This window comes from Mustela putorius, unplaced genomic scaffold, assembly GCF_011764305.1.
Source record: "Mustela putorius furo isolate JIRA1106 unplaced genomic scaffold, ASM1176430v1.1 tig00000835_pilon_pilon_pilon, whole genome shotgun sequence".
NCBI lineage: Eukaryota > Metazoa > Chordata > Mammalia > Carnivora > Mustelidae > Mustela > Mustela putorius.
The window spans coordinates 1,461,754-1,475,546 of NW_025421492.1; the positions used below are offsets into that span (position 1 = coordinate 1,461,754).

Genomic DNA, 13,793 nt, shown 5'->3' on the forward strand with positions numbered 1-13,793 from the left:
TTTATGAATGGGATTTGGAGGATTATGATCTCAGATAGTTCAGGTGATGCTGATGACTCAAAAACAGAGATCACGTTTGTCCTTTTTGGTTCCTTTCTAGATACTGTGTTCTCCCTAAAGCTTATCTAAAATATGATTCATACAATGATAATGAGTGGTTATTACTAATGCATTTCCCTAATTTGAAGGAGATGGTAATGGATTTGGGGTTGTTTGCTTGATATTAGTCTACCTCAATAGAAAATTTCAATGCTACTCCCATTAACATATGAAGAGAAAGAGGGTTGAGTTTGAGAAGCAATTTTTGAGTGATCTTTTTGAAAAGTTTTGCAGTGTTTTAATTTAAGGCCATAGGTAGTGAAAAAAATGATAGGGCAGCTCTGCCTTGGGTCTATCTCTCATGGTAAACTGACTCACACCTTCATGAGAGCCTCCAATGACCACCATGATCTAACAGTCCCCCAGGATGTGTGGACCTTCCTTCTCAAGTTGCCTGTTTTTGTTTATCTTTCTTTTTATCATGTGTTTTCTTCTGTAGAAGCCAAACAGTAACTAATTAATTACATACATAAAACATAACACATAAAACCTACATGTGCATACGTATTTCTTGATCCTACTGTTAATGCCTTCCTTAGTTTCTCTGATCTATAGAGTTTGCTAATTTTCATTTACCTTTTATGTAACTAATCCTTAAAATAAATATTGAATACACGTGACCAGGGAAACACTTCCTTATGCCTTGCATTTCAACCCATTTTAGCAGAATCCCAAAAGAGCTCGTTCAGTCCGGTGCTTCAGACTACATTCTGTGGTGCATGGGTGTTGCTGACGGTTCCTCTGAGTTAATTTTTGCTGATGGAATAGACTTAACCCGTCAGTGTCTTCTTATAATTTGAGATGGAATTTCTCTTCACTACCTTTTGCTTCTCTTTGGACCAAAAATTTTATGAGGACGGATGTTGATCTGGACATAGTTAAGAAAACTGAGCATAATCTCCTACTAATTTCCAGATTATATTCTACATTTGTGCCAAGTTTTCACACGCCATAGATACTTGGTCAGGTGGATCTGTGGTTTATGAAAATGGGCCAACGCTCAACATGGATCCATGTCCAATGTCAGACCAGCCTAGTGAAGCTTCCTAACGTCAGGACGAAGAAACAGGTCAGAAAACATATTAAAACCACATGGTGGGGGCGCCTGGGTGACTCAGTGGGTTAAGCTTCTGCCTTCAGCTCAGGTCATGATCCCAGGGTCCTGGGATCAAGCCCCTCATCGGGCTCTCTGCTCAGTGGGGAGTCTGCTTCCCCCTCTCTCTCTGCCTGTCTCTCTGCCTACTTGTGATCTCTCTCTGTCAAATAAATAAATAAGATCAATTAAAAAAAAATACATGGGGAGGGGCGCCTGGGTGGCTCAGTCGGTTAAGCATCTGCCTTCTGCTCAGGTCATGATCCCGGGGTCATGGGATCCAGCCCCACATCAGGCTCCCTGCTCAACAGGGAGCTTTCTTCTACCTGTCCTGCTCCCCCTGTTGTGCACTCACTCGCTCTCTCTCGCTCTCTCTCTCTCTTTCCCTCTGTCAAATAAATAAATCTTAAAAGGTAAAAAAAAGTACCCAAGGAAGGGCTTCCAGGTTTAATGCTAACGCATAAAGAGGTTGGAAGATGTCACTGCCTTGATTACAACAAGAGAGAGCTAAACAGATTAAAAATCAGCGACTTCTCAGAGAACTGAGGTTTGAAGGCAAACCTCCAAATCTGCAGAGACAAACGCATCCCTACAACTACAACAACCAGTACCTCCTTCCCCGGGGGCTGAAGCACCTGAGCCGCAAACTATGAGAAACACGCCTGGGTGGCTCAGTGGGTTAAGCCGCTGCCTTCGGCTCAGGTCATGATCTCAGGGTCCTGGGATCGAGTCCCGCATCGGGCTCTCTGCTCAGCAGGGAGCCTGCTTCCTCCTCCTCTCTCTCTCTGCCTGCCTCTATGCCTACTTGTGATCTCTCTCTGTCAAATAAATAAATAAAATTTAAAAAAAAAAAAAAAAAAGGTGAGCAAGGTAAACGGTTGGCATATAATTGTGGGTAATAGGATTGTGAGAAACTCACAGGGACCATACCCTGGGGGGGACCCCACACTTTTCATGGACTTTTCTTCCAGGAAACTCAACAGATTCTCATCATGAGGACCTGAGAAAAGTCCCTTCATGTCTCTGGCAAGGAAAAGAGCAAGGTCACCACTGTGAAATAAGCCAAGAACCTTCTCAATAACAAAGACACGCTTACCCTCCAGAGGAAAGGACTTCGCCAGAGCCCAGGTCTCAAACTTAGTCTGGGCTCCTGTGGTCTTCCTGTCTCACTAAGGAATTAAAAAATAATAATAATAGCATAATCAACAGGGACCAGGCCTTCATGGAAATGGATCGAAAGCTTGACAACCAGGGATAGGAGTAGGGAGCAGAAGGGGAAAGCAATTCTATTGGAGAAATCTTTGTGAATGTCACAGACCAAAGACACATCAAAATCTGTAATAAGAAATTTTAGTAACATCGAGAGAAATTCGGAGAGTTCAAAAACTTACCCAATCATCTGATTAAAGAGACATAGTTTTTCACTAGAGGTGCTCTTGAATACCTAGGATAAGGTTGTAATGAACAAGTGACTGACTAAGGAAATCATCCTAAGAGTGAATTTCCAGAAAAATTAAAAATAAGTTGAGATTCTTTTAAATTTTGAAGAGTGAAGAAACTTATCAGATCTTCTCAAATTTTTGTCTTACAAATATGGTCTGGCATCGCTCTTCCAGGATTTGGAGAGTTTTGCTTGACATTTTAAACTCAGGGGATATTTTAACTCACAGTCCAGAAAGGACCTTTGCTTCTTTAGCCACATGTGCAAGATTAGCATTGCTTTCTTCCTTTAATTTTGTTTCTACACATCAAGTGGTACTCAGTATAATTTTATGACATTTATATTATTTTAATTAGCAGTTTTCCACTAAACATGGACAAAGTTCAACTCAACTTACTTGGAATGTTGGAGGTAATATGTTACAAAGAAATTGATATTTTGTGTAAAGACATGTCTGTCTAGTCATAAGTTACAGTTTTAAAAATCAGTAAACTGGACTAAAGTTAAAGTCCAAGAATAATGTGCTACGGATGTGTTCTTTGGGAAGCAGGTAAATCTTCATATCCAAATCCGATCTCAATAACACTATTAAAAACGAACTGTTGGCCACTAGTCCAGTACTCCTGAGAGTACTGGTATAGATTATAACTTGTATTTGTCTATTCACTAACTTATTCAGAAGCAACCTTGGATATATTTGGATATACCAGTAATAGATTCAGGTATTACACAAGGTCCTGAATTTATAGTAGTCTATCTGAAATGTGCCATCCTGCTTATGGACTGCTGGATTTGCCACATTTCCTCCCCGTTTCCCAAACATTGGGGTCCAAATGCTCTTATAACCCACCCCTATCATCTCATTCAAATCAATTAACTGTTTTTCTAGAACAGTCAACATGAGCTTCCAAAGATTACAAGAAATACCCCCGACTCTTCCAAACAGAATCCCAAATATTATAGGCTTCTTATTGTTCTTTGTTCAGGGCACTGAGTAACATTTGCACTCTGGAACCTCATAGCCTTTTGTACTAGGCCATTTTTGAGAACTGATTCCAGGTTTTATGTTCCTTTGTCTTCATTTTTTCCGAAGGGAGGCGGAGGCTGACAGCTCTGCAGGAAGCTATTAAGCACCACTGCTTAATGACCCAAGTCTAGGGTAACATTTTCAGGAAGTTAAAATTGTTGGAAACATCTGCTTCATCACAGAGAATCTGGGGAGATTATCTAGGTCACTGGTGAAGAGTTTGAGATAAACTTACAGTAAATACAGAACTATTGAAAGCTAAAAAGAGACAATTATTAGCTCTAGGTTAAAACCAAAGTTCTGTAGGAGAGAAGCACAATATTTACCATTTGTTCCAGCTGAGAAGAGTGTTGGCAAAGTCATAAAAACATAAACACCAAATACTGAAATAACTCAATTTTAATACAAATCTTTTGGAAGGGTGGGCATGTGACAAAGGTGTGGTGAGTTCCTGGAGAAGAAAGCAACCACATCAGTAAATAATGTCTAAAATTGAAAAAAAGATCTAGTGATATAACCTGCTCTTCAGAAAAGTAGCAAAAAATAAAGTAATTGGAGGAAGTGGAATCTGTTGTCTCAATGGAGGGAAAATGTGAAAGGCGAGAAACATTTTTTTTTTCCAAAAACCCCTCATACAGAACTTTGATTTTGAACTACATGCACTTAGAAAATGCACTGAGCGTTGCATTGATATTGAAGTTATAAAGCCTCAGTGGTCTGAATTTTTTCTACATTTAACTCTTTATGTTAATATTATTCCTCTTAGAGGACTTTTTTCCTAATATTCCTTGATGGCAAATAAAACTAATGATGGTGAGACATTGCACTTTATTCAAACAACAGAATTCAGTATGTCAAGGACGTTGAATGCCTTACAAAACCAGAGAATCTGAAATTGCACATAAAACTGGAAAAAATGTTCTACACAGGGTGACTATATTACTCATCATTCAAACAGGGACAATAGGCAATACATGGGAATTACTGCAGACATTCATCACACAGATCCCCAGATTAGGCCTTTTATGACCACCCCTTCCAACACAGTTAGTGCTTGGAATCTGAAATACTATGTAAACTAACCTTAAAGATTTGTAAAATTCCCTTAGAACGTATTGCAGCAAATTCTAGAAGCCACAGCTCTAGATATGGGTCATGAGCAATAGAAAAGCTTTTTAAAATACTTGTTTTATGTTTCAGATAAATGTATAAGAGCCCAGAGACGTGACTTAAAATAATTCCAATGAAAAGACCAGTGGAAACATATATTAATTTATGTGTAAAAGCCGGAATGTGAAGGTCAAGACTTTCAAGGCACTACTTTCTACTAGCGGCCAAACTAATGATGATACCTGTGTTATAAGTTTGCATCACTTTATATTTCCCAAAGATGTTTTTTCACTATTGTGAAAAGAAACTAAAGATTGTACTCACAATTAAGTGCCTCCATCTGAACTTTATAAATATTGACTTCTGCAACACCTCCAGTCTTGCTGAAATCTCATACAAGCGGTACAGAATATAGCACATTATTATAAATCAAGGAGAAGCACTTTGATTACAGCAATTTCTAATTACAATGTGGACTCTACCAGTTTGGTGAATTACTGTAACACAGCTGCAGATGTGACTTAAGATAGTTCTATATAAATCAACATAACTTGAATATTTACAATGAAAGTAAATCTACTAAAATTATTTTTATCTTCCTTTGACTTGTAAATTGATAGCCAATGTATTTTAAATGTATACATATAATATTTTAGTAATAAATTGACTTCCTTAAAAATCCTACTAATTTAATATTTACTAACTAAAGAATATAGCCTCATCTGCTGCCTCGCATCCATAAGCATAATTACAAGCTAATGAAATTTCAATTCTATTTTCTCAGTGTGCATAAAGGCCTTTAAATAATGTCTCAAGGTCTGTCTGATGATAATAGAATCAATATCTAGTCATCGTAGGTTAATGGCATGTGTTCTTTCCCCAACAAAACTGCATACTCTGTAATGACATTTAACAAACTTACCTAACTTGTCATCACACAGCAATTCCCTATAACCAGTTACTTTCATGTAAATATTCAAATTTACATTTATGGCATTCAAAGAAAACATAGATTTTTATGTAATATATTATATATCATCATAAATTATGTATGTAAAAAAGAATCCAAGGAAGCATCTTGCTCCCTAAGTAGCACCTTTCAAAAAAGATTTAAAACATAATTTAATTCAATTCTGACCTTTTATTCTGCGGAACAGTTTTGATCGGTTTCCTTAGTAACAACCAGAATAGTAGGTACAACAGATTAAGGGAAAATACACACACACACACACTTATGTGTGTGTGTGTGTAGCACATATACACACGCAATGTTATTATACCATGTATTATTTCTATAGTAGGTATATATATATGAGAGTTAGAAAACTCTAGTTAATTAGGAATGATGTTAAACAGACAATAATGAAAGTGCTTCCTTAGTAAGTAAAGATGGCCAGGGAAAGAACCTTAGTGAGTAGAATTTCATCAGCATGAACAGATGAGAGTGTAACAGGACCCGTGGTGGGGCCAATGGGGGGGGGGGGTGCAGAGAAATTCCAGCAGGACTAAGAAGGATTCTAAATGCCTGAAAAATCCTGAGCTCTGCAGAGGAGGAATACACGAAGAAGAGGGACAGAGGATATAGTTCTCATAAATATTCTGAGTGACAGATTAAAGAAAAGGCAAAACATGCATGGGAAAAGAGACCGGTTTTAATTTTAAGAGACCAGTCTGCAGGCTCTGCTGTAGAATCTTCCATGAGGGAAACTGCCAAGACAGTGGCATCTGGTTGTACTGTGTACCCAGCACCCCCCAACCCCATCATCTTCTCTGTTCAAGTGGGATTTTCATTTCCCCATATTGCATTGGTAGAAATGCTTTCCTCCTCACCCATATTAGTCACTGAGAATTTGGAAATACCTCAAGAGAGTGGACATTTTTGCTTTTTCTCTTTTGAAGCCGGCAGGGGCACCCACAATTTCTGCAATTCCCGGAATCATTGCTCTATGGGGCGCACACAGTAGTTAAAGCTATCATCATAAAATATCCATTGACTGACTTAAGACTGTAAATTGCAGCTTCAAATCTGCCTAGATACCATGAGAATTTGGTTTGGGTTCACTTAAAATTATCATTAAAAACCTACAGCTTTGACACTTACATGCAATTTTTGTGGTGAATGTTTTAGAGATGAGTAATAAATATTTGAGACATGAATGATCACCCTCTTTGGTAATGACCACTGTGGCTTCAAGGTGCTCATGATCCTTATTTAGCTTCAGAACTACTTTTCATTATGTGACCCCATCTAGAATGTGGACAATGGCAGGACAGTCACTAACTACTGTGTATTGACATCACTAAGGTTGTCTTTGGCCAAACTGTAAAGGAAGACAAGGTTCTCTCTGTGTCTTCCCATTCTTTGTTCCCTGTTCCTCCTTCCCTATAGCCCTCCAAGTTTTCCTCCCCGTCATGGTTCTACACAACCCAAACCACACTTGCAACTAACATTCTTTTTCTTATATTCATATTTCCCATAATTATTAAAAAAGAAAAACAACTAATAATGCCTAGATGCCTGACTCTTTTGAGGGACTTCACATATTTAAAATAGTTCTCAAAAGTAGAAAAATTCAATGTCAAAAACATGAAGTTATTATTGGACCATGTACTACCCTTGCTCATAAAGCTAAGCCAGAGAGGGTGGGAAGAGTTCCAGGCAGAATCAGGGATTCTTTCATTTGATGATAGAAAAGGAAGAGATTCCCATGTTCTATTTGTCTTCCTCTTGACCATTCATTTATTTCTGCTGCCAACTACTCTTCTGGCCTATGCTGATAGAGCAGATTTTAAAGTGGGAGAGACAGCGCTAACCCAGATCTGTCCACGTGTTCTCCTCTCAGTTGGTCAACAGGAGATGTTTGGGAATGGCTTGCAGTCCACATTTGTTGGTCACCAGCCAACATCTCCCCTCTCCCTCCTCTAATGATACTCTGAATTCCCTGGTAATAAGCTTTGGCCTCGGTCCTTGTTCTAGAGATGAACCCTTAATTGACTTAAGCCATTACATCCTTTCCAGTCTTGATGCCTGTTCAATGATGGTTAAATAACCAAATCCATTTACTTTATCAGAGAAGTAAACTCTCTACCAGGCAGAAACAAGGATTATGAATTTCCAAGAGTTGTTGGAAATACAAGGAAACACGTGAATAAGAGGCCAACACCAATACAGTAGATCCAACACCACGAAAGGAGACCCAGAAACAGGTTTATGCCCATACTTAATCCAAGATGTGACATTTAAACCTTCGAAAATAACTCTTGTCTGAAGCTGGATCCCCTCTGGATTGTTCCATAACGTGACTCAGTGAGTTTCCCTTTACGTATATACTAATGAGAATCAGGGTTTCTGAAACAATTCTGTTAAGAATGTTCTCCAGGTTAGAAGGTATTTTTCCTATCAAATCAAATAAATGTAGCCAACTAGTATTCAGGGTAGGCACTGAGTAGTGGGAAAAAAATAATATAAAACAGTCATCATAAATCTGCTCAGCTCAAGGAAAACGCTTAGATTCTGGTCTTTGGCCTCTGAGAGAAGGCTGGGTAGTTGACATAAATATCCTCTCTTGCACCATCCGATGACTGATTGGTAGAGTCGGGATTTCTGTAGTTGTTGGCTGCCTAGAAAGAGACAGAATGTCAATGATGCACTGCATTTCAGCAGCCAATAAAGATACTCAAGGCAAATCTCTCCTCAAATCGACCACAGTGTAAGTCAAATTTCTATTATAATTAATCTCATAAAACATGCCCTTCATTGTACTGAACTTCTATGAAAAAATCCCATTTTTGACTTGCTGGGCTCAGAGTAAGACGCAGCAGGAGGCTACTCCAGATTGTCACTTGCTGTATTAGGCTATGAAACACTTAGTCTTGGATCTCTTTCCCAATATCCCAGGCTGTTTTGATAAGAACTACCAGTCTCATTTTTATATGGGAGTCTAGTATAGTATTTCCCATAGTGGGTACTTGGTAAATTCTTTTGAATGAATGCTTTAATAAATAATACCTTAAAAGTATACAGTGTCATGTCTTGACAATAAGCAACTAAATGCAATAAAAGAAATTAACAAAACATACTGGCATTACTTTAAAGATGATGTCATATACGCATTAACATTCTCTACACTAATCAAGTCACTGTGACCCCCTACACATGTATGTGGCAGAAAATCTATAGCCATCGGTGAGACAGAGAGAAACTGAGAGGAAAACAAGAGAAACAGAGAGGGGTCTTTTGGTGAGTACTTTGGAAATTGAGAGTGGTTTTGGTGCTTACAGAGAAAAAGCAAAAGGAAAGTTGCAGTTCCACTGGTAATTCCAGAGCCTGCTGAAAACCCCAAAACAATCAATAGGTCAGTTTCTTTCTCTTTCACAGTCCAACTTACTATCTTTCTAATCATCGTTCAAAATATCATTACTCTACCAAAGTCTGAACAAGTTGAACACTCAAAGTAGGAAGTTGCAAAGCTCCTTCCCTCCCCTGACATTCACAGCGATAAATGTGGCTTTATATTGGCTCTCGTGGACAATGGTGAACACAGAAGGGACCCCAACATTGCACAGGGCGGCACTGCTGCGTCACTCGCTGCAGCGGCAGATGAGACAAGGCGACGATTTCTTTAGTCTTCCCAGTTACAGCCAAAAAGCCAGACAGGAATTAGTCAGAAAAAAATTTTTGTTGTGTACAGAGGAACTAACAGAAGAAAAATTTAAACCGAGAAATAAATAGGTAACAGAAATCTGAAGCGCACCTATTAGATTGTCAGAAAAGTTTTATTACTTGATGTTTTGGTCATAATAGAATTCAATTGCAAATAAGTAAACTGAAGAGAAATTTATGTAATTTTAGATAACACTTGGGGAAATGCTTTGCTGTAAGACTGTGTAAACAGGGGTGCCTGCGTGGCTCAGTCAGGTGAGCATCTGACTCTTGGTTTCAGCGCAGGTCATGATCTAAGGGTCATGAGATAGAAGCGTGCATTGGGCTCCATGCTCAGTAGGGAGTCTACCTGAAGAGTCTCTCCCTCTACCTACCCTTTTCCCCCACTCTGTCTGTCTCTCCTTCTCTCTCTAAAATAAAACAAATAAATCTTTTTAAAAATTTTTGTAAACAGAATCATATATGTTAAAGAGAGAATCTGGCCAATAGTGGAGACAATGAGCATGAAAGTAAGACAAACTGTTTCAAAGGGCATCAATAATAAGAGAGTAAGTCAGAGAACAGGTGTTTCCTCAAACAGCCAATCTACTACATGGCCAGGGAATTGCTAGGAGAACAATAAAATTGTCGACTGCAAGATGGACTGACTTTACAGGATATTACAATGTACAAAAGGGGGGAAAAGACAGCTCTGAGAAAACTTACCTTCTTCTGTGCATCACAAGAGTCTTTAAAGAGTTTCTTCTGACTCCTTCTCCTGAGAAGACATATTCAGTAGAGGCATTAAGATCTACACCCCAGCACTAGGACTACTGCATACAGTCATATACCTTACTTGTGCCCCAGCCTACATGCCCTCACTAAATATGTTGAAGTTGCTTCATACATACGTACTCAAAATTCCCTTAACCTAATTCTTCAATTTCCACAGATGGGTAAAGGCATCTAAATGGATATCCAGCCAGTATATATTAGTAATTAATCTCAGCAGCTTACTAAAGAATGGTTCATAGTAGGTTATTGCATAAATGACTTACTGCCTTTTCCAAATAACCTTGAGCTTAGAGATTTCCCACAACTGAAAATTTCCTTTTCAATGCCAACAGTGTAACTTCTTGAATGACAGTGATAATAGAGTTAAGCTTTAGAGAAACTTTCAGGTGTTTTACTAGACCTCCTCAATGGATTATTTTATGTAGCTTTCATCAAAAACTCTGTCTTTAACTCAGATTGGGAACCAGAGGCAAGAGAGGAAAAGTAACTTGCCCTACATCATGTGGTTGGTTAGTGGTAGTATCGGGACTTGAAACTACTATCTTCCTTCATGACTATCAGGCTCACTGCTTCTGGAGCCATGATGCCCCAGTTCCTTGGGCCATCTGGAGCCATGCTACTCTGTAAACTCTCCACCATTCCAGTGAAAACTATAAAACCTAAAGTCAGGAGGAATCTTTGAAAATTCAAGAGAAGAAGAGAAGAGGCCACGATAACTGAACATGCACTGGACAAAAGGACTCTACCCCAAGCGCAGAAAAATATTATTACAGGAGATGACGACTATCTTTTTTTCACCCCCTACAGAAAAGACTTTTACCAGACCACGGAGGAGATGGGTTAGAAGCAAAAACATAGGGTTTTTTTCCCTTTATGCAAAAAGATGAAGTTGTAATTCCTTCACGGAAAGTTTAAGAACCAGCCACACTCGTCACTCTCCAAGGAAAGGTTGTTCAGATGATGGATGCTGTTCTCTCCTCGTTGCTGGGAAATCCTCCTACTGTGTCGACATCATCACAGATTGATCTTACTCTGTGTGTATTTGTTTGCTTTTGAAGAATCTTTTATGCAATCAGTTTATTTAAATTTTTGATGTGTAAGTTTGTTATGCGAAGGTGATATTTCCAGGTCTTCCACATGAATTATTTACTCCTCAAAAGAAATCTGTGATGTAGATGCTATTACTGTCCTCTTTTTACAAATGAAGAAACAAATCTACGACCTTGGAATCTTTTGTTAGATCATTGTTCACAAGGCTCGCTGTATCATAATACAGATTAACTTTCCCAAAGAGGTCCAAATAAGCATATTGTTTGCATAAGCCTAGAATATTCAGTATGATGAGGCAAAGAGAACAAGAAACTTAGAGTCAGATCCTCTGTGTTTAACTTGTGCTTAGCAATTTACCAGATATTTGCACCTATAAAATCCAGTCTTCTCCTCTGTAAAATAAAGATAGTGAACACTGTGGTTTGTTCTAGGTTGACTGGCCACTCTGGTTTGCTTGATTTTAAGGAGTTTCCCCAGAATGAGGGATTTTCAGTGTGGAATCTGGGAGAGCTCCAGGCAAAGCCAAAGAACCTATTTGTTGTGAACATCAAAGTTGACAACAAAGGGAAAAAGAAGTGTGCGACGTTTTGCACACTAAACATTACATTTCTTCTTATAGACACACGTGTCAATGTGTAGACTATCTTTTGGCTCCTCCCACACCTAACCAATGCTACGCATGTCCACCAACCCCTTAACCACCCTTAACAACATGACCATTCTGATCTCTACCTGGAAGCAACACAAACTGAGAGCAGAGAAGGTGCGGGAAATGCCCCTGGACACACAGGCTCTGGGGTACTAGGTGTGAAGGGAGGACTCGGTTTCTTTCAGGCACACTGTACAAAGACCGAGTTCTGAAGACCACTATGTGAGCCTTTGGGTCATTTTTCATAACATTTCCATTCCAGACTGATACGGGCAACAAGGTGAGAGAGAACAAACACTTCTTCCTTTGCGATGTGCTGCCATGATTACGCATTCAAGTCCACCAACCTTTTTATCAGATCTAACCAAGTGGGACAATATAGTCTACAGTTCAGTTTAGCTCTTCATGTAAAAGTGATGCATTTTCATGAAGCTAAATCCATCATGTCCAACATCTGTGACCCTCCGGAGATCCGTGCTGTCACTCACTCTCCCCTACCATGTCACCGTGTTCCCGCATGCACCTGCTGTCACAGCGGCCCTCGGTGCATTTTTCATCAACTAGGGTGAAGCAGTAGAAAATTCCTTAGTGTCACTAAACCTGGATGCCTTCCCTCAGTTTGCTAATTTGCTCAATTTCCGACCGGGGAGAGACTTGAAGACGGCCCGTGATGGGGACAAAGGGGAAACGACAGTTCTCTGTTTCAATTTAATTAGACAAATGCTGGCTGACCATTCATTATTTGGAAGATTAGTGCTCAACGCTATCAAACACTAATAAATGAATCAGACACAGTCGCTGTCACTTTGAACGAAGGGAGGAGAGCCCAGGAATGATGACGCTATAAAGCAGGCCACAAGGAGCAACAGAGCAGAAGTACAGTGGCTTCCAGATGGTGACATCATGTCTCTTTGCAGGGAGGGAGAAGCAGGACAGACCTCCCAAAGGAGACATGGGTCCCACGCCTTGAATGAGCCCCAGGAGCAAGAGCAAACATGGGGGAAACAGCGTTTTGCTAGCTACTCAAATGGGGAGTCGGGTACGTTCACAGAGTAAGACTTGCAGTTTTAACAAAATTTGTCAGTAACGTAGCAAATATAAATGAGCATTAGGTTGGGGCCCCACTAATTAGGTGGAAATGGGCGCTTTTGATACGGGTTCATGAGTTTTACCATTATTCTCGGGGCAACAGGAAGACAAGAGAAGGTGTTAAACAGGAAGGACACCATCAGACTCGCTTTCAGAAGAGCAACCAGGAAAAGTCAGATGTGTCTGGAAGAAAGAGAGGAGACAGCGGAGGCCCGCAGCAGTTTGGGAGCAGTGACTCACCCCCGGGAGCTGTAATACCAGCTCCAGAGAGGTGAGGCCGGGATATGGAGACGAGATAGAGAAACCTACCTGATAGCCTATTAATCCGCATGCATGTGCAATGTGAGTGTGGTGTGTGCGTGTGCGAGAGAGTACGTGTTTGGTAATACTGCTGGGATGCAAGAGAAGAGGTGGATGTATTCCTTCCCTCTGCTAACAAAAGAGCACTTTCATTAGAACACAAGAATAAAGAGTAATTCTAATTCAGTATGATTACAGCTAATATTACCACAAACTCCTAGACATGTGAGTTGGTGAACATGAGACAGCAAGACAGGGCAGAGTCAACCCAGAACACTCCAGCAAGTTCCCAAGAGTGCCACAGACAGTACAAGGTAGGAAACTGTAGTAGAGGCCCGTGGTCACCTACTCTCTCTAATGTAGCCCCTTCCAACACACCCCTCTTCCTCAATAATTTTTTTAGGAGTAGCATCTACGTTGCTTGTCGCAGACACTGAACAACCTTATAAAGTATGTTGTTTGTTTAAGAGAATGTGTGTTCCATCACGCCTTGTTTGC

The 13,793-nt window shown here is 39.8% G+C and overlaps 1 protein-coding gene across 5 annotated transcripts in view; it reads right to left on the bottom strand.

The window, feature by feature from the left end:
- Window positions 1-4,041: 4,041 nt before the first annotated feature.
- Window positions 4,042-13,793, bottom strand: part of CD226 (CD226 molecule) — an 82,466-nt gene continuing 72,714 nt past the window's right edge. For all 5 annotated transcript variants that reach the window (XM_013052786.2, XM_045085210.1, XM_004745621.3 and 2 more), the window contains 2 exons: window positions 10,139-10,190; window positions 4,042-8,391 (listed from right to left, as the gene is read on the bottom strand). In XM_013052786.2, coding sequence (XP_012908240.1) covers window positions 8,278-8,391; window positions 10,139-10,190 — 166 coding nt within the window. In that variant the 3' untranslated portion in view covers window positions 4,042-8,277. The remainder of the gene's footprint in view (window positions 8,392-10,138; window positions 10,191-13,793) is intronic.